Genomic DNA, 19,677 nt, shown 5'->3' on the forward strand with positions numbered 1-19,677 from the left:
AATCACTCTGGCATAAAGGATTTGAGGTAAGCTTGCTGTAGCATTTACAGGAGAAAAATAGTAAACATCTAAGACAATTGTTAGGGAGTTTGAATAACTGTGTCACACCAGAAGTCGCAACGTAGACATTTGACATTTTGATTTCCATTATTTTCTGATAGGAGACACCACCTTTCACTCTCAACATTTATCACAAGCAGAGCCACTTGCAGTGAGAGTAAGCACAACTGCCACTCCTTCACAGTGAATGGAGAAGCAATGAGGGCTCCAATCCTCATGGAGTTATTACTGATCTATTTAAGTAATAACAAGCTACTGGAGTCTACTTTTGTATCTAGTAACGAAAGCAAAAATTTAGCTAAGCTAAGTTCTTCATATAGAAGAACATTTTCTTAGTTCAAGATCTTTAGAAAATCTTTCATATTCCATAGATACCAATTTACTTGAGACAGAGAAATGCTAATAAGGGGACTAAAAATCCAGGTGCTTAAGTCAGAAGGCTATTGTAAGAAAGAGGACTAATGAAATATGATTTTCAACAGCCCTTTCCCATGTGGGTTATCAGTGTCAGACACAACTCACTAGTCTCTCTCTCAAGAGGAGCTTAAGTCTTTCTTCTTGAAAGAATGTGCCAGAAAGATTGCCAGCTCTGTCGGATATGATTGAAACTGGTCAACAGATCAGGAATTCACTGAGGAAGAAACAGGGTGAGACAGACAGGATGTTCACCTGGGACTTATCCCCTTCTGAAACAGGCTCAAAGAGGCATGTGTATGTTGCAGATGCGTAATAGCTTTCAAATAAAATTTGCAAGAATCATTCACTCTGACTTCGGAGAGAAAAGTCTCTTAAAAAACTTGCTCCATTCAGGAGTAAAACAGAAACAACAGTTTACTTGTTTTATAGGACATGGGTATCAAAAACTGCTGTGATTGAAAGGCAGCTAAAAAAGCCTGAAGGTAACAGAAGCATAATGGGAAATGAAAGCAATAATCTGCCCAGGCTGCTGCTGAAACATGAGATTTTTGCAAAGGTAGAAAAAATTCCCCTTTTTGTATGCCTGACATACAAGGGGCAAGGGGCTGTTAAGGTTAGGAAACAGCAAAAAACCTAACTACTTCAGACCTTAAAGAGAAAAACAATACTGATAAAGCAAAAAACCAGGAGCAGACACAGACTGAATCATACTATGTCAACAGAGTAAACATTATGGAAAGCTGGGAGATGTCCCCAGAACTACCTGATGTTTAGTTGGCCTTGTCTCAAGCAGGGCAGCTAATCGAACAAGTCTGGAGACTTGCTTGTGCTACCGCACCAGATTTTGGCTTGCTCACTCAGAGCAGTGACTAGATTTTAATGCAGCTGTTGGGGAAAGGAGTCAAACTGAATTAGAAACTGATAGAAGGATTGCAAAAAGAAAATCCCTAATAACAAAGCAATATACTTGCAGTTTAAGATGAAATGCAGTGCTTCTGAAGTTGTCTAACTGCCCAACATTTACTATGGGTCAACAACTGGTTCATATAATTCTAACATTTGTAACTCAACACTGTTTGAATATATGTTGCACATAAAATTGCTGCCCTATCTAATATTTGAAGTAAAATCTACTGGACAAACTCCTAATGAATTTTAGAAACTTTGGTGATTTCTTTTCTTCTTGGAATGGTGTGTTAAGGCTATGCCGCTTTTAAGGATAGGAAAAAGATGCTAAAACCAGAAAAGACAGAGAAGGTAGTCTTACAAACATTATTTTGCTAAGGAAAATGATTTGTGATTAAGATCTTCCACAAGACTTTCAGAAAGACAGAGGTTTAGATTTAAACTATCCTGACTAATCCCTAAAACCACCATCAAGGCAAGTCTGCCAATTCTTCTTAATATTGCTTTATATGTTTAAGAAGTTGGTTACAAAAACATCCCCCAAGACCAAACTAAATATTGAAATGAATGGAGTTGCCTCCAACTGCCACACAGGACATCACTTTATGCTTTTACATGTCTTGGAAATAGCCATAGATGACAGGAAATATTCACACTTACCTGGTAATTTTCAGGTAGTTTTTGTGACTTGACATGTTTTATTTGAACACAACCAATGCCAACAGATAATATGGATTCCTCCATCAGTGGCAAGGTCCCAGATTCCTGTACAGATTTCACTTCAACCTGAATTCGTCGAGATTGCCCCTGCCCAAAAAAACAATTGGAAATGCTTGGAAAAAGAAAATATAAAATACCGTAAGCTTAATGACAGAGAGACCTCTACTGGCAGTCATTTGCAAGCACCATTACGTTTTTATTTTGCGAAGAACACAGTGATGAGGATTGCAACCTCAGTGACCCAGTGTTGAAGAGTTCCCCTCTGTTGCAAGGATTTATGTTACAGGATTGATATATTTACAGAAAAATAAAAGTTCAGTGTTCAGCAACTTCCCAGTTTACTTTTTTGGAGGATTTTTAAAACATACGCTTATGGGAATTTATTTGTAATACTTCTGAAGGCAGAAAATAGGGTCTCTTCCCCACCTATAAAAGAGGAGAGAAAATAGTCTAATTTTGTGAGTTACTGGAATTTCAGTGAGCTTGACTGAAAATTCTTATCCACTTGTGCTATCAGTGCAGCACAGTAACTCTTCTTTATAATACCCACAGTGGAAAAAAAAATGGGAAAAAAAAAAAATCATCAAAGGAGTTGGGAACTTCAGAGGTTCAGCCTGTATCTAACTTTTACTAATTCCTTGTGTTCTCTGGGCAATAGCTTATCACTTACAAATGTTAACTACTCAGTTAAGCATTAACAATTTAATGCATGTAGAATTCAAAGAACAAAGGAATGGTTCGCCGGAAAGATCAAATAAAGGGGAACTCTGAACCTCTTTAAAAAATTATTAAGTCCAGTCTAGACTTTCTAGCAGGTGCTATCCCAGAACAGATCATAGCAAAAAGATTGCAGGTAAGCATTTGATCACCTTTGAATCTGAGCTTATGCACACTGGCAGTTTCACAAAACCCTGAGGGACTCCACTTTCTTCCGGTTTATGTCTGTTCTACACAATATCTTATTTTGTGTCCATCTCTTTACCATACAAAATAGAAGCTTCTTGGTTTTCCACAGGTTCTTTTCATAGCCAAAATGTTATACATGCCACCCTACCTGTCTGAGCTGGAAGATGCCTCCTGTGCATACATCCCTGGCAGGAGTCACCTCAACTGGGCAGTATTCTCCATTCTCATTCAATTCTAGAATTTGAACCCAGAGTTCTACTTTTCGGGTTACTTCACTCCACCTGCAAAACATGTCAAATATGGTTTTTTCTTTCCCTTTTTCCCCAGAGAAAAGAATAAGCACAAGGGATAGCTCAGAATACAGACTGAAGAATTAGAGGAACAAGTCAATAGATGCACCGTTTGTAAGTGTATATTATCATACAATGTTTTGAGTTGGAAGGAAGACCATCTTAAAGATCATCTAGTTCCAACCCCCCTGCCTTGTGCAAGGATTGGGTTACCAGTTGTACAGTTCTTATAATTTTACTAACAATCATTTCAGTCAAAAATCAGAAATAAGCCTTTGCGACTCAAACCCCAATTCCACTACATTTTAACATTTATGCTTTGGTCTCATCTACTGCCACAGAAGCCCAGCATAGTCAGTCCTATGAGATTTATACAGAAGACAGCAGAATAAAATATGATGTTCTCTCACAAGCTTTCAAGACACAGGGCACTTTCCTGAATTTCAGGAACTCCTGTTGGAGCAAGTCCAGAGGAGGCCACAAAGATGCTCCGAGGGCTGGAGCACCTCTCCTACAGAGACAGGCTGAGAGAGCTGGGCTTGTTCAGCCTGGAGAACAGAAGGCTCCGGGGAGACCTTAGAGCAGCTTCCAGTGCCTAAAGGGGCTGACAAGAAAGCTGGAGAGAGGCTTCTGACAAGGGCCTGTAGGGACAGGACAAGGGGGAATGGCTTTAAACTGACAAGAGGGGAGATTGAGATGAGATTTTAGGAAGATTTTCCCTGTGAGGGTAGTGAGGCCCTGGCACAGGTTGCCCAGAGAAGCTGTGGCTGCCCCATCCCTGGCAGTGTTGAAGGCCAGGTTAGATGAGACTTTGAGCAACCTGCTCTAGTGGAAAGTGTCCCTACCCATGGCAGGGGGTTGGAACAAGATGATCTTTAGGGTCTCTTCTCACTCAAACCATTCCATGATTCTATGATTTTATAGCCTCCTTTTTCCATCTCCTCTTTGCCATATTTTCCTGACTTTTCTTTTAAATTTCCCTATATATAGCTTAATGTTCAGCATGCTCAACAAAAGTTTAGGCTGGAAGTAAAAAGATAAATAACTGCCAATAAATTAAGGTGCAGAGCAGCATTCTAACTGGAGAAGCAAATCAAAGAAAGCATTTAAGAGAATGCTACTAAGCTTCCTTTGGGGACAATAAACAAGCAGCCCCCTTCAGTCTGAATTACCATACTGTTGCATATTTACTCCAACTGAAGTAATTAACAATACAGATCTTCCAGTGGAAGCATTACAGGGATGAAATTTCATGGCCAAGAACAATTGGAGTCAGACCTTGAATAAATATATGAGCATACAGTCAGGACGACCTCTTGCTGTTTTATACTTGATAGCTCTTTCTGATGCAGTCCAGCATAACAATATAAAGGAAAATAATCAGCTTACTCTTTTGTAAAATACAACTTGAGTTTGCCTAAATAAAAGGGGCTTCAAAGTTTTTCAAGTTTTAACACTTCTAATTTGAAATAGAGATAGGCATTTCTCCTCTTTCACTTTTTTAAAGCCTGCTGACATGGTGGTTTTCCAGTAAACAGAGTATACAATCTCAAACACATGCTCCGTTGTCTTCAGTTCAAAATTTGACTACTTATCCCAAACCTGCATCAGAATTGGGCACCTGAGACAGGGATTTCCCTGAAAATTCTAAACCAAGGATCTTTTTTCCATATTTACCTGTCACGAAGGCTGCGTGTTTTGGCTTGAATTATTCCCAAATCCCATAGGGCTGGATTTTTGCGGTCACCACTCTGCTTGTGCCCATATACTTCTATTGCCAAAGCACCATCATAAAGATGTTCCATGAAGTCTTCGGAAATATTTACAGAAACTTCCTGTAAGCGACAGATCGGTTGACGTCTGTGACTACACAATGACTTAGGCTTAGAGATTTACTGTCTTGGCTTTAACATAAGCATGGAGTAAAGTCACCCTGGTCCCCAAGCCACAATATAAAGGAAAGAAAGAACTGTCACCTTCATTTGTAAAACCAGGAGGTAAAGCAAAGATACACAATTTACTGAAGATTAGAGTCTATAAAGAGCTGAAAAATGACCACATGCTGTTCCAAGTAATCATCTGATGGTTCCAAAAAAATAAAATCATATTTTCTAATATTCAGTCAGAAAATCAAAACTCATCAGAAGGTATTGTATTTATTTTAGAAATTATAAGCTGAATAAATTGCTCAGTGTAATGACAAACGACAAAGAACAAGATGAGAACTCAGATAATTTGGCTGGGATTCATCTAAGATGACTTCATCTATCTCTGTTAAAGATGCCTCCACTCAGACAGTTGCTGCAAAGTCAACAGGAAGAAATAGTCTGTTCTAAGCTACATAACCTAACTTCAACGTCTACTACATTAGGATAACAGGCATCATGTCGCAGGACTGGGACATTTCTCTCCACTGCATCAGAGTCTAGAGTGATCAGCTCAGATACAGCCATCAAGTGTACTCAGATGAATATTGCTCTTCCATTCATGCTCAGCAGCATTTTTACTGTGGGTAAACTAACATAAGTCTCTCTGCTGAACATATTACTTTCCTCTATTAACCCACTTCATCTTCTGTGATTTCCACACAAGTGAACAGTGTAGGATAATCAAACTGATATGAACTCTGAAGATGTTTAAGTTTTTATTAAAAATGGTATTACGGTATCAGTCTCATGAAACATAATGTGAGAAAAGAGGCAAATAAAAACTGTCATGCAAGCACAAACCTGCTTTGTCTGCCTGCAGTTTCATTAATAAAATAGAAAAAGAAAAAAAATTATTTACATTGCAGTGATCGAAGACAACCATGCACCGTGGCTCCTTGCTGATGGAGGATAACGAAGGATCCACTTCAGGTGCGACATTAACTGGCTCCAGTTGATCCCAGAAAGTATATTTGCAGAACACAAAGTTGGAGAGGTGCTGTGGCAAACCTGTAGCTTGGAGTATTTTAATCTAGAATAGAGACAAGAAACGAAGGAAAAGCACTTATTCATTAGGCATAGAATTAAAATATCTTCTGTACGAACAATGCTGTTGTATATCCAAAGGATAACAAAAAAAAAAAAAACCCAACAAACCTACCCAAACAAACCAAAACCACAAAACCCAAAACAAAACCAAAAAACAACCTTACAATACGAATTTCTGCACTGACACACACTTAACATTTTGGGTGCATTGGCTGAACATGGTCACTAGATGTCATCAGGCACATATTTCTTGGTAGTAAAAGCTAAAGGGCTCAATTTTACGAGCACACCAAAATACTTTGTTCATTTTTAATGGTGAGATGCACCAAAACCATTGTAATTTAAGAGGAATATAATGAAAATATCGCAATTCTACCAAAGCCTGGCTCCTTTATTCTACCAAATCCTTGTTTAAAGAGACTACTTGCCCTTATTCTGCAATTCTAGAAACAACATAAAAATAAGCCCAACAGTACAAAAGTAGCCTGTCCCCTCTTTTTCAAAATCAAGGCCAAATAGAAACAAAATGTTTTGATTGTACTATTTGATCTAAACAAAGCCGTCATATTAGCCATGCTATTTAATAAACTATTCTATATTTGTCAAGTTAAGATAAAATTAGACAGTCTTCCATACTAAGGCAGAACTCAAGATCCTCAGGAGAATATGTTTCCTGCAAGCATTTGGAGCTCTATGGGACAGGATAAAAAGTGTAAAAGAGTACAACTGCCCCCAAATTCTGCACATTGTCCAGAAGTCAGCGAAGTTGAGAACGACTCCCTCTAGCGCTTTTTACCTTCCTCTTTTATTAGCTGTAGCTTGGTCTATCTTGTGTTTTACTACAACACAAAACTGCTAGTGAATACTTCACTTTCTTTGTATAACTAACAATAATAAGTACACCTGCATATATTTCATAAACTATTTAATATTTAGAGAGAGAACTACTGAGAATGATGCACAGAACAATGGGAGTTTATCAGATTCGGACTCCTTTTGAATTAGATAATATAGCTCCAATCCTAGTGCACAGATCTTCCATGTCTTCCAGGATTACAACAAACTTCCTGGGCATATAGTTTAATTAATACCTCGCAGACTTAAAAAAAAAATAAATAAATCATGGAGATTGAAAGGAACAAACTCCATCTAGTTATCTTGTTTTATTTCAGCCATCCCCAGGAGCAAAATACTATGAGAAAAAGCAACACAGCAGAGCTTCAGGACAAACACAGGGCCCCAGATTATTACATAAGGCTATGAAACAAATAACAGCAAAAGAATTAAACTCTGTGCATACAATTGAATCATTAGGTAAAGCTAAATTACTTGCCCTTTCTATTTTTATTATTTTTTTAATCCTGAAACATCAATACAGTTTCATATCATCAATCAATGAGTATCTGCCTCTGTGACTGCATACTGGAAGCAAACATGGTGCACGAGGTTCCAAAGAGACATCTAACATCTAGAAGCAAACACACCGGGGACTTCTTTAAGACTTGAGATGGAAAGAGCAAAGGTTGCTCAGAGTTTGGGATATAACTGGAACTCACCCTGCAGACAAGTTTTCTCTCCTGAACATCATTTTCATTTGAATAGTCTGGACTATCCTCGCCTCCAACCAACCTGTCGTCTATCTCTCCACTAACACGAACAACTTCAACGTGGAGACGACCTGATACCTGATAGAAAAAGAGTAAGAATTACCCGTGTGCCAGAAAACAGTGACAGGTTCCTCTCTTTCCAGGTAATTACAGCTACTGCTGTTTCCAGTGTGTAAGCAGACAAAACTTTATTCCTTTCTATTATCTTGCACTGTGCATTCACTTTGGAGCAAGACTTGAAGATCCTTTGTTGTAAAATTATAAAGAAATCAGCCACTGGAGTAATTTTGGGAAGAGCATACTGAAATCTCACCTTCACACCAGCCTCTAGAGAGTCTGCAAAGTGCAAGTGATGCAGAGCACAGAGAATCATAGAATCATAGATTGGTTTGGGTTGGAATGGACCTTAAAGCTCAACCAGTTCCACCTGCCCTGCCACAGGTAGGAACACCTTCCACTAGACCAGGTTGCTCAAAGCTCCATCCAACCTGGCCTTAAACACTTAAACATCCCCCAGGGATGGGGAATCCACAACTTCTCTGGGCAATGAATTAAAAATGCCGAGAGAATGAAGAATGTTACCTGGCCTGCTCTAGGTGCCTTTGAAGTTGTTATTACAGTATATATTTAAGACCCTATTCTTGATAGTAGTCACTGAAAGCCAGTGGGGCTCATAGTTCTACCAAGTATTCACTCACAAAAGTGGTCACAAAGCTTTTCCTCCTTTCATAATCACCATGTTAGGAATCAGAACTGTCTAAACAGCTCTAGCAAGTTAGTATGTGATTTGCATAATTCCAAATCGTTAGCAAAAAGCTTGTCCACATGAAACTGGAAAATATCTACTATATACTGGTAGTGAGATCCACAGGCTGTAGTTAAATAGTAAGTAAGGATAGATTATGGAAGAATGACAAACCTCTCCCTTTTGGTTGATGATTGGAACAGCATATTGTAGCTTCACATCATAGAAGAGGCACTCAAGAAAAACATTGGCTACTCCGATAAGGCTGTGGTTTTCCTGCTCATCGTAGAATGGGTCAGCTCGCCTGAAGTAAGCTCTCATCACCTTCAATCAAATTCATAATAATGTAAGAAAACCAAACTTCTCATGAAACAGTTTTCAAAGGGTTGCACAACCAGCCTAGTGAAAGAAAAACAGACTCAAGCAAGAGACCAGATCAGATCACGAGAATGGAAACTTGTATTTTACTTTTGGACCAAGTATAAGGCCTGTCCTCAGCAAGTTCTCCTTAACGTCACCAGATACAGAGAAGTCAGCCTGAGTGTCAACTGCTGTTGTGTTTACCTGCGGCTTCCTGCTCTATACTTGATTACATCACCAAAGTATATATGCAAACAAGCATCAAAGTGACAAAAAAAAGCTTAATGACATGCTAAAGATCACTTCAGTACCAGGAGAAGCAAAAGCTCAGGAAAATGTATCCCTTTACATACTCGTCCCCAACCTTCACCCTCCCCCTCCTGAATGAGTTTTTCTCACATGTACTTAAACATAAAATTTAACAGGGATGTAATTCTATCAGCACAATACTGGAGTAATTTTTACTTACTGGGTTGTCTTCCTCACAGTCTTTCCACTCCTGGTAAAGATCCCTCATATCTACCAATCGATTCTCCAGCTTTTCCAGTGACCAAATCTGTTTACCTTTCCCTTTCCTTCTCACCTGAATAGCAGGCTCACTGAGAATTGCGCCTCTCTATGAAACAGTTATAGATATAAGTAAGTAATTTTGTCACAACAATGAAAAGATAGTTGAAAATCAATACAAAACTGAGAACATCTTTGGGAAAAGTCTGTATTCTTGGTTTTTTTTAATTCTAGCTTCAAATTCAAGCATGACAGACCCTGAATTTGGCTGTCACAGTATATTTGTGTTCAGTTTAACCATGAACTCTAATCACAGCTACAGGCACTAGTTTCCATGGCTTTTTACCTTACATAAGTATTAGAAGTAGGAACATTTAAGCATTTAACAAATATCAAGCTACAGCAGGCCTGGAGTTCCAGCTGAGGTTACTACTGTCTGTGACTTCCAATTAGTGCAGATACTTAACTCTCTTTACCATCCTGTTTCTCGACGTGCCAGAAGACTCCATGAAAAATAAGCAGATGAGAGAAACTTCTAAAGCAATTGATAAAAACTCTAGTCCTGGAATAAAATATATCTACTGTACTAACGACAGCCTGAGTGTCCCCAAAATACTGAGCTGACACCAAGAACATAAATAATACCAGCTTACGTAGCCAGCCCAAGAAATGGAAGTCTGGGTTCAGTTCCCTCCTTCCAAAATTTCTAAGAAGCCTGGAACAAATAACCCAAATCCTCTCTGCTCCAGCTCCTTCTCCACAATGGGGATGACAGCGTTTTCTCAGCTCAGCAGGTGATGGAAAGCCAAATGTCCACACAGAGACGGTGAATACTTGAAATAGATGTTACCTAACCTGCACAGATTTTGTCATTCTGCAACAGGAACAGGTCTGAACTTCAACACCAGTGGAAAGGACTTGCACCAAAACTTGTATCCGTAAGATAGCATGTATCAGATTTTCATGGTAATGAAATAAGATAAGAATATAGCATGCACCAACAGAACCACATTTAATGCACATGACTAGACTGGCAAACTATCTAGACCATTAAACTCAGAATACAACAAATGCAAACGCTGAAGGGCAAATGTAATGAACAATCATTTAGTTCCATTAGGGCTACCTTACCTTACTGTTAGCGTTAAGGCTTGAAGCTGGGATCTGGAGGGTAACTTTATACTCTGTCCTTTTGTCCAATTCCTCTCCAATAAAATTGGCTTCTCTCACATACAAATTAGCTTTAACAATCTGCTCTCGCAGCTTTCTTAGGCTGTGGGTCAACATTTCTTCTCTAAAAGAAGGGGATTTGGAGGGGGAAACAGGAAAAAATCACAACATTAAATATTGAACTGAATGCAAAGCAAATGATCACTTGACAGGAAGGAATCTTAACATCCAGCCTGTAAGGCAGCTTCATCAGGGGCCCACTTCAATACAAACACACGTAGCATGGGAAATAAACAAGAGGAGTTAGAGACGTGCACACACTTGTAGGGCTATGATCTTACTGGCATCATGGAGACATGGGGAGATGGTTCCTATGAGTGGAGTGTAGGAATGGAAGGATAGAGGCAGGCCAGGGAGACAAGGAGGGAGTCTCGCTGTCTGTGTCAATGACCAGCTGGAGTGCATGAAGCAATGCCTGGGATGGATGAGGAGCCGACTGAGAGGTTATGGGTTAAAGGGAGGGCAGGGACAGATGACATTACAGTGGGGGGTCTGCTACAGGACATCCGACCAGGAAGACCGAGTGGGTGAGGCACCCTATAGACAGATAGGAACTGCCTCACAGTCACAGGCCCTGGTCCTCCTGCTATCTGTTGTAGGGCAACAAAGTAGGGCACACGCAATCCAGGAGGTTCCTTAAATACTAGAAAGTTGATGTTAACTTCCTTCTCTGAGTTATAAAGGAAGCAACAAGGAGAGAACAAGGGCCTTGTTCTTGACAACAAGGAGGTGCTGGTGAGGAATGCAAAGCTCAAGGGCAATCTTGGCTGCAGTGACCCTGAAATGGTGGAGTGCAAGATCCTTAGGGCAGTGAGGATCCTTAGTCAACTGAAAAGTCTTTTGGCTCATTGAGCGAGTCCAGAGGAGGCCACAAAGATGCTCCGAGGGCTGGAGCACCTCTCCTACAGAGACAGGCTGAGAGAGCTGGGCTTGTTCAGCCTGGAGAACAGAAGGCTCCGGGGAGGCCTTAGAGCAGCTTCCAGTGCCTAAAGGGGCTGACAAGAAAGCTGGAGAGAGGCTTCTGACAAGGGCCTGTAGGGACAGGACAAGGGGGAATGGCTTTAAACTGACAAGAGGGGAGATTGAGATGAGATTTTAGGAAGATTTTCCCTGTGAGGGTAGTGAGGCCCTGGCACAGGTTGCCCAGAGAAGCTGTGGCTGCCCCATCCCTGGCAGTGTTCAAGGCCAGGCTGGACGGGGCTTTGAGCAACCTGGTCTAGTGGAAGCTGTCCCTGTCTGTGGCAGGGGGGGGGGGGGGGTTAGTCTTTAAAGTCCCTTCCAACCCAAACCATTCTATGATTCTATGATACCAGCATGGGCTTTTTCTCATCTGAGGAGCAGACAATATACAAATACATGGCTTGGTAGGATCCACTTTGTAACACAGAAATGTTTTTCCAAAACATCTACTGAAACCTTTAAAAAGACTAACAAGTGCACATGACTAATTCAATGGGATTCTTACTCTACAGAAGCCTATGGCAAGGGGGTTGGAACTGTATGACCTTTAAGGTCCCTTCCAAACCAAACCATTCTCTGATTTTTAACATAAAAATCAGGTGAATTAAATTACATTTCTTCTGAGGGGAAAAAAACAAACAACCAAATGAGATTATATGTATGAGTTTAGCATTATGAACCTTATGGCTCTGGAGACTTCTCCATGCATCTGCTGAACAGTTAGCTCTTGTGTGACTTATTCCGGAGTTTCCCCAGCACAGATGTGGATGTTCCATTTACAGAGAAAAGTTTATTCAGACACCATGACCAACTTGCTCAATGGCTTTCCTGGCAAGCGTGAGAGCAAGCCAACTGTGCAATACAGGAATCTGGTACTGCCAAATATTCCAGTCACACAACTAACACCTTGATAGGCTGTCTCAAATATTTTCAAAAATATTTCAAAAATTGCTTCTCTATCCATATAAATTAGATTTGTATTTTATCATTACAATGTTTTTAATCACACAATCACACTCATTGTTTTTGGGTAAGCTTCATCTTCCTCCTGCAGCTGCTCTTTTTGACAGTAATACTGGAAAAGATCATTAGAGGCTGAAGTAAATAATCTCAGTGCAATTGTCTAGAAAAAGGCAAAGAGGACGGTGGCTTCTCTGTGGTTACTGAACACTTTTTGCATTGTTCTGGATCAAAATTCTTTGTATCAACCTCTTACTCCCTTTTCTTTCTGCACTGTTCTAGTTGCCAAGACCTGTCCAGCTTAGACAGATGGATGGGAGTCAAGAGGAAAAACAACCTTCCAGCAGCTGAGTCATAATCCACAGAACAACAAACTCACATGGGAGTCCCAAAATGTCTTCCACTCACCTCCTCTATAGACAAATTCATTGCTGATCAGAACAGAGTTACTCCTTAACACTAAAGCAGGCACTCATTCTTTCTCACCTTTTCTAGCATTATAGGTCTCATTGTTCTTAGACTAATATTTTCGACCTGTCCTCCCCAACACCCCACAGGAGTCCTCTCAGAAATTCTGCAGAGATGTGCAATTAAATCCTGAAAAATTCACTAGCACTAAAGAACTTTAAATGAACACTCCTCAGGGTCGGATTTGATTACTCACCTCTCCTCTGCCCACTGGCGTAAGCGCTGCTGGGCGCTGGGGGAGTGAAAGGAGAACCTGTCCATGCTGCGGAAATGCTGCTTCTCTGGTGACAACCGCCTCCGTAACTGCTCCAGTTCATGTTCATACATCAGTCTCTGTCGTTCAAGCGCAGACCTCTTCTCCTCTTCATGTTGCTGCTCCAGGCTTTGCAAGATTGACTGCATTGGATCTAAGCAGATGTTGAAAATAAAGAAGCTAGTACTTCTGGGGGTTAAATACTTGATAACCATAAAATTCAAATTGAAACAGTCATGTAATGAAAACGGGAGAGACGGGGGACTCTGAAATATGAGATCTTTCCCATGTTCTGCTACAGATATACTGTATGATTTCAGGCAAGGTGGAAATTATGTTTTGATACTTCCCTTCCCCATTCTATATGTGCAGTTATCCATGTTAGGGCCTGTGGTAGCCACTGAAATTCATGGTGAGGAACATCCTAGACGGTAAACATAGTCATCATATAAAAGGAAGAAGAGATTATGTTTTTGTTGTAATGCATATTACAGAAAGGTTGCTGAAGTGTTGAGCAAACTAAACATCTACAGAACAGATTGGATGGATGATTTAAGAGAATTGAGAAAAGCGAAAGACCAAGCTGAAAAAACTTCTTCCTGTTTCCCAAAATAGTGCCATTCTGGGACAGCTACATAAGACCACAAAAACTAAACAACATGATTTCAGACACAGAAATCAAGGCAGTTAATGTCTGAGTGAGACATAACACAAGAAAAATCAACAACAACAAAGTGAAAATACTTTGATTGCAGGCAGCAATTCCACCAGTATTCCAGTTTTGGCTTTTCCCTCAACAAGAACTGCCAAAGCAAACAGTCTGCAATGTTGTTTTCCCCCTTCAATTGCAAAAATGGCTATGATGAGTCATTCACAAGAAAAATTCTCCAGTAGGAAGTTATGAGGGAAAAAGTCTGTGGTTAAGAGCCCTGAAGATGTAACCTCGTATTCTGTACATACTTCCAGTAATTTCTGTGGCTTCTTACCATTGCTACCAAGTGCCTTCATAGTGACTTCCATCTGGGCATACTCATAGCTGAAATTAATCTCACTAGACACTTCACTGGAATTGTCCCCGTCTACGTCCAACTGTTCAACACTATTACTGCACTTCATAGAGTTGTCTCGCTCTTCATCCTCATGATCTGCCTTCTTTTTCTTCTTTGGCAAATTCAGCCTTTAAATAACAGGAAAATTTTTAAAGAACTATTAATTGCTCAACTCTGAAACAAATGGTTGCTTTCAAAGACTATTTAAATTAAGTATGTTATCCAAATCCGTATGTTTTTCCCTTTCAAAATTTGCTTATCTACTATGAGTGTAGTTTTCCTCAGCGTAAACAGGGGAGTTCAAGGCAAACTAAACCATTCTATGCTCTAATAATAGAGAATACCTGATATTACTAATCATATAGTTTAGATAACCATTAATTTTTTCAGTTGTCACATATCCAAATAATTTAGAGGCAATAATGAGATTATATCTTTCTTTTTACACAGATTCTTCTTCGAAGCATAAAAGAAACCAATTAAGTTTTAGATTATCATTTGAACCCACTGATCTTTAAGGTATTCCACACCCACCACAGAGGGCTTCAAGAAACGGGTCTTTCACTGAAAACTCCTACCAGTGATCCTGTCTGATACAGTATGGGTGTAGGTATGGCTGGAGACGGAACTCCAGGGAAGTCGGAACACAGTGAATTCGTAAGACCCAGATCACATAGGTCAACAATCTAATACCTTATCTGCAAAATCCAAAAGGCAACCTATCCAAGTCAAAGCTTGGGTGTAGTATTTTCACTGTGGAGGAGAAAGTACTTAGTATTAATGTGGTACTGAGCCACCTTCAAGACACCAGCTAAAAAATTAAATCTCTTCAGTGAGATAATAATACTAGTAACTACAGCAAGATCCTCATCAGCAAGATTACAGCCACTTTGAAAATACAAAAAGTTAAGTCAACCTAGTACTCCAAAATTGAAATCAAGCACAGTTGTTATTTAGCATTGAAGAACAGTCATTCATCAGCACTGCCTTTATACAAGAAAGCAGGAGAGAGTCTTTTTACAAGGCTGAGTAGTGCTAGGACAAGGGGGAGTGGCTTTATACTGACAGAGGGGAGATTTAGATGAGATCTTAGGAAGAAGTTCTTCCCTGTGAGGGTGCTGAGGCCCTGGCACAGGGTGCCCAGGGAAGCTGTGACTGCCCCATCCCTGGCAGTGTTCAAGGCCAGGCTGGACGGGGCTTGAAGCAACCTGGTTTAGTGGAAGGTGTCCCTGCCCATGGCAGGGGGTTGGAACTAGATGAGATTTAGTGTCCCTTCCAACCCAAACCATTCTATGATTATAGTCCCAATGAAAAAGAAATCACCTCCTCCTGCAGCTTGAATGCTCCACTAACTTCTTTCCTTATACCTTAAGATGAAACCTTAAGATGAAAGTTGGAGCAAACTTACAATTTCTTTAATATCTTTTGTACCTGAAGAAGTGGTTGTTTCCCCACAGTATTCTGTCTCCATGATGTAGCTGGATAGGACACATGACAGCAGAACCATTTACGAATGTCCTGTGAAAAGGCAAAAATCTAAAGCAAACACATCTATAGAAGGCTTTTTTTTTTTCCCCCACTACTACTTTCTTTATTGTAAACATTTAGGGAAGGAGAACAGGTTTATGGATTGAAAACAGGCAAAATCTCCCCAGAAATGTCACTGATCTACCCTGTGCTATTTCATAGAATCCTCAAAAACAGTTTCTTTTGACTACTCAAGCTTACAGAGTTCAGTGTTTTTCGATAGATATGACACCTATGTCTGGGGAGTGCAATTAAAGCCTAAAAATGAAGGGCCTGAGAAAAGATAATGTCACTAGAAATAAACACTTTTCATAGTACTTTGGAATACAGACACAAAATAGTAATGTTTGAGTAAGACATCAGAGATCTTTGCTATATAAATGGCTTAAAGACAATAAACTAAGAATAATCAGAAACTATTTTTATTTCAGAGTCAGATTAAGCTTGAAAATATGACCATACAATAACTCAAATTTGAAGGGAAACTCAGGATGTCATACAGTCCCTATGTCCTGCTGACAGTAGGATCGATTACAAATGAGGGTAAATGTGAAATTGCTGAATTTTATGTACCTAACAATAAATTACTGGAGATGCTGACAATGCATGCCATTTTGTGATCAATTTGAATATACCATCTGCCTTTCAAGTACTACTACTTAATCAAATAAAGCAACAAATGCTTCAGCAGCTCTTTGCATATCAACAGATTTCCTAGAAAATTAATTCAAATTTTGACAGAGTTACAGCTACACAGCTGCAAATCAGTATCTCATTGCTGAAAGCACATGCAATTTGCTCATCCTCTTTTTGAGAACTTACAACACCATCACTGAGAGAAATCTCAGAAATGAAAGATGAGTTGACAGAGGGCTAGAAGACAACAAAATGTGAAAACAAGATACAAGAAGTAGAATTTTCTTACTTCAAAATAGAAAGAAATGTTTGTTTTCTAATTATCTTTTTGCACCAGTAGTTACAAAATACTTGATAAAACTACAGTTATTATACAACAGGAGCTGTATTTCATTCCTTTACCTAGTATTTTTTTTAGGTGTTAACATAACCTGTCCTTCTGGGGTGATGTCTATAATGCAGTGTTCAGGAAGAATTCCCATTCCACACAGCTGGATATCTTGAGAGTTGTCTGAGCCTATTAACGTGTGCTCCTGGGGAAAATTAATTCAGATGTTAGCAATGGGTTGCAAAAGTTCACTAGTTCTAATTCATCCATTCTTCTTCTGGATGTATCTTTTTATCTAGTTCCAAAATTTGAAAGCTGCTCAATCCTTCACTTAGAGGGGAAAAAGAAGAATGAAACAAAGCAAGCAAATCCTTGCTTTGGCTAACAGTAATAAGTAGCAAGCACTCAGGAAGGTTTACAGACTACAGTTAAATACTATGATGAAGAAGTTTCTATAATTTAATTGCAGAAGTCAGTGCCTTGGGATGTTGTAGAAGCCAAAAGTAAAAAATAAAGGAGTTCAAAGAAGAAATACGCAAGGTTCACAGTGGTGAGATCCACAGCTACTATGCTGGTTCTATCTAGATCCTCCAACAGCTTAGGAAATTCCTGAAGCACTCGAGGCATGAAGGATTTGGCGGATGAAGGATCATGCTACACATGCCCCAACCCATCCATTTAATTTTTAGGTATCTCTAAGCAATTTTTGAGGAACAGATACAATAGCTTAGATAAGTCAAGTCGCTTTTCAGTATTTTTAAGATTTAGTACATATGCAGCTCAGCAGCGTTAGGATTTCAGGCAAGACAGGTCAAAGTCATTGTATCAGCAGAATTTAAAAGCACAGGGATTTCAACCCCAGAATTCTCAACCAACGATACAAATCTGTGTTATTAAAAAAAAAATAAAAAATTAAAGACTAACTGAATCACACAAAGCCTACCCCATGCAAAGGGGTTTTCTCTAGAAAAGGAAAGCAGCGCAGCACCACCTGAGACTTTTCTGCTGGTGCTGATGGGCCAAGGCCTGTTTTCTTATCAGGCTTTGGCTTCAGTGCACTCCCGTCATGTGTTCCCAATGAACACCACAGAAGCCGGCGCTGCTCCAACACTTGTCAGTGCCGAGGCTGATTTAGCAGCTTGAGTCATACACTGGACACCTACATGCAAGGTGTCTGGAAAGGATTCAATTCTTCTCCCAAAACCTCAGCTCTTTTGTCCTCTTTAATGTTATTTAGCAGATACAACACTGAAAAAAGTTATTTCCTTTGCTTTCATGAAGGCACCACAGAGCAACAATGACTGATATCAAACAGGATCACGTATATCCTAAGACCGACTAAACCAAAACTATCTTTCAGCCCAATTGCTAATTTTAGGGCTGTTTTGAGAGTTACTACAGACCGCTTCAAAGAGAAAAGAAACATACAGTGCAAAGCTCAGACTGCTGATGTTCTTACACTGATGAAATGTTAGAACTTGTACTCTAAAATGTGACTTAAAAATGAGTGCACTTAATTTCTGGTTCTGGCTCCAGATCACATCTACAGTTTGTTAAAGCAGAATAAACTGCCCAAATGTTTCAGCGCAGAGTCCAAAAGTCACATCACATGTTTTATTTTTAACAACAATACAGGGACTGCATATCAACAGAAGTGCTAAGGCAGAAAAGAACTTCATTTTCACTCCTGGCAAGTTCCACGTAGAGGAATAAAAATACGTTTTATAAACTGCAGACAGCACCTAGAATTTGGACTACACATGTAGAAGCAAGATGATTACTGATATGCCCAATCTGTACATAAAACAATTTTCTGAGTAAAACACTGTGAATGTTGTCATTAAAAAAACCAAACCAACAATCTCCCCCAACCAGGAGGCAGTTTCTTAAAGAGAACACTTCTAAATTTCTTTCAAAAAAGCAAATCAAAACCATAAAATACCCAAACCTTCCTCAGCTATGAAGTATATTTGAAAAAAAGGTTGTACTCATTTTTAATGAAACAGTGAATATTGGAGAATGCTTTAGATGTGCAGCTTTAATAAAATTTTCTAAATGCACCTCTGCCAATGGCATTGGAGTCTAATTCTCTCTCTATATATATATATAAGTATATGAAGATTTATTTTTACCTTTAAATAGTATACCAGAAGTTCATTGAGAGCTGGATCTGCATTCAAATTAACCAAGAAGCACTTATTATCCCCAACTTTTATTCCAGAAGACTGAAGAGAGATGCCAAGGCTTTCCAACTGTTTCTGACGCTCCTGCAAGAAAGCAGCCATCAAAATTAAGTGGATTGATGTACAGCCCTTCAGAAATGCATTCCTATCTGCCAAAGCCACAAGACAAAATGACGGACTGGTACTTCTGAAAAAATTAACTCTTCTGCAATAGATTAGACACAAAAGCCCTAATCATGTCAAGCTTTGATCAGGGTATCTGTAGCTTCTCTTGTCCTTCCACCTCTGCTCTCCGAGGGCTACGTGCTACGGTCTCACACAGTTGCATCTTCCCAGTGGAAAATGAAAACAGCCGAGAGCAGCACACTGCAGTACTGTAGGAGCTTCTCCATGACCTCACTGGAACAGCAAAATGCTACCACAAAGACATCTCTAGAGTCCTTTATTTTCCTCTTTTGAGCTAAAAAGCAACAAGTTAAGTTAAATCCCTGCCAAGTCAAGCTCCGTGTCTATCTTTTATTCCAGAGCAATCAAAATGACAAAAAACTGGCAACCTGCTATTTAACTAATGCAAATAACACTTCCTGCTG

At 39.5% G+C, this 19,677-nt stretch overlaps 1 protein-coding gene across 1 annotated transcript in view; it reads right to left on the reverse strand.

Annotated features, from left to right (window-relative positions):
* LOC104403167 (kinesin-like protein KIF13B) overlaps positions 1–19,677 on the reverse strand; it is a gene marked incomplete at both ends in the record, with an annotated part of 56,104 nt that overhangs the window by 33,512 nt on the left and 2,915 nt on the right. Inside the window, 13 exons of the mRNA XM_010011224.1 lie at positions 2,044–2,190; positions 3,158–3,290; positions 4,977–5,134; positions 6,087–6,257; positions 7,831–7,959; positions 8,801–8,950; positions 9,456–9,602; positions 10,625–10,787; positions 13,308–13,518; positions 14,351–14,541; positions 15,845–15,931; positions 16,979–17,109; positions 19,037–19,171. Of these exons, the coding sequence (XP_010009526.1) occupies positions 2,044–2,190; positions 3,158–3,290; positions 4,977–5,134; positions 6,087–6,257; positions 7,831–7,959; positions 8,801–8,950; positions 9,456–9,602; positions 10,625–10,787; positions 13,308–13,518; positions 14,351–14,541; positions 15,845–15,931; positions 16,979–17,109; positions 19,037–19,171 (1,953 nt within the window). The remainder of the gene's footprint in view (positions 1–2,043; positions 2,191–3,157; positions 3,291–4,976; positions 5,135–6,086; positions 6,258–7,830; positions 7,960–8,800; positions 8,951–9,455; positions 9,603–10,624; positions 10,788–13,307; positions 13,519–14,350; positions 14,542–15,844; positions 15,932–16,978; positions 17,110–19,036; positions 19,172–19,677) is intronic.

Source organism: Nestor notabilis, unplaced genomic scaffold (genome assembly GCF_000696875.1).
Source record: "Nestor notabilis isolate BGI_N333 unplaced genomic scaffold, ASM69687v1 scaffold14063, whole genome shotgun sequence".
Lineage (NCBI taxonomy): Eukaryota > Metazoa > Chordata > Aves > Psittaciformes > Psittacidae > Nestor > Nestor notabilis.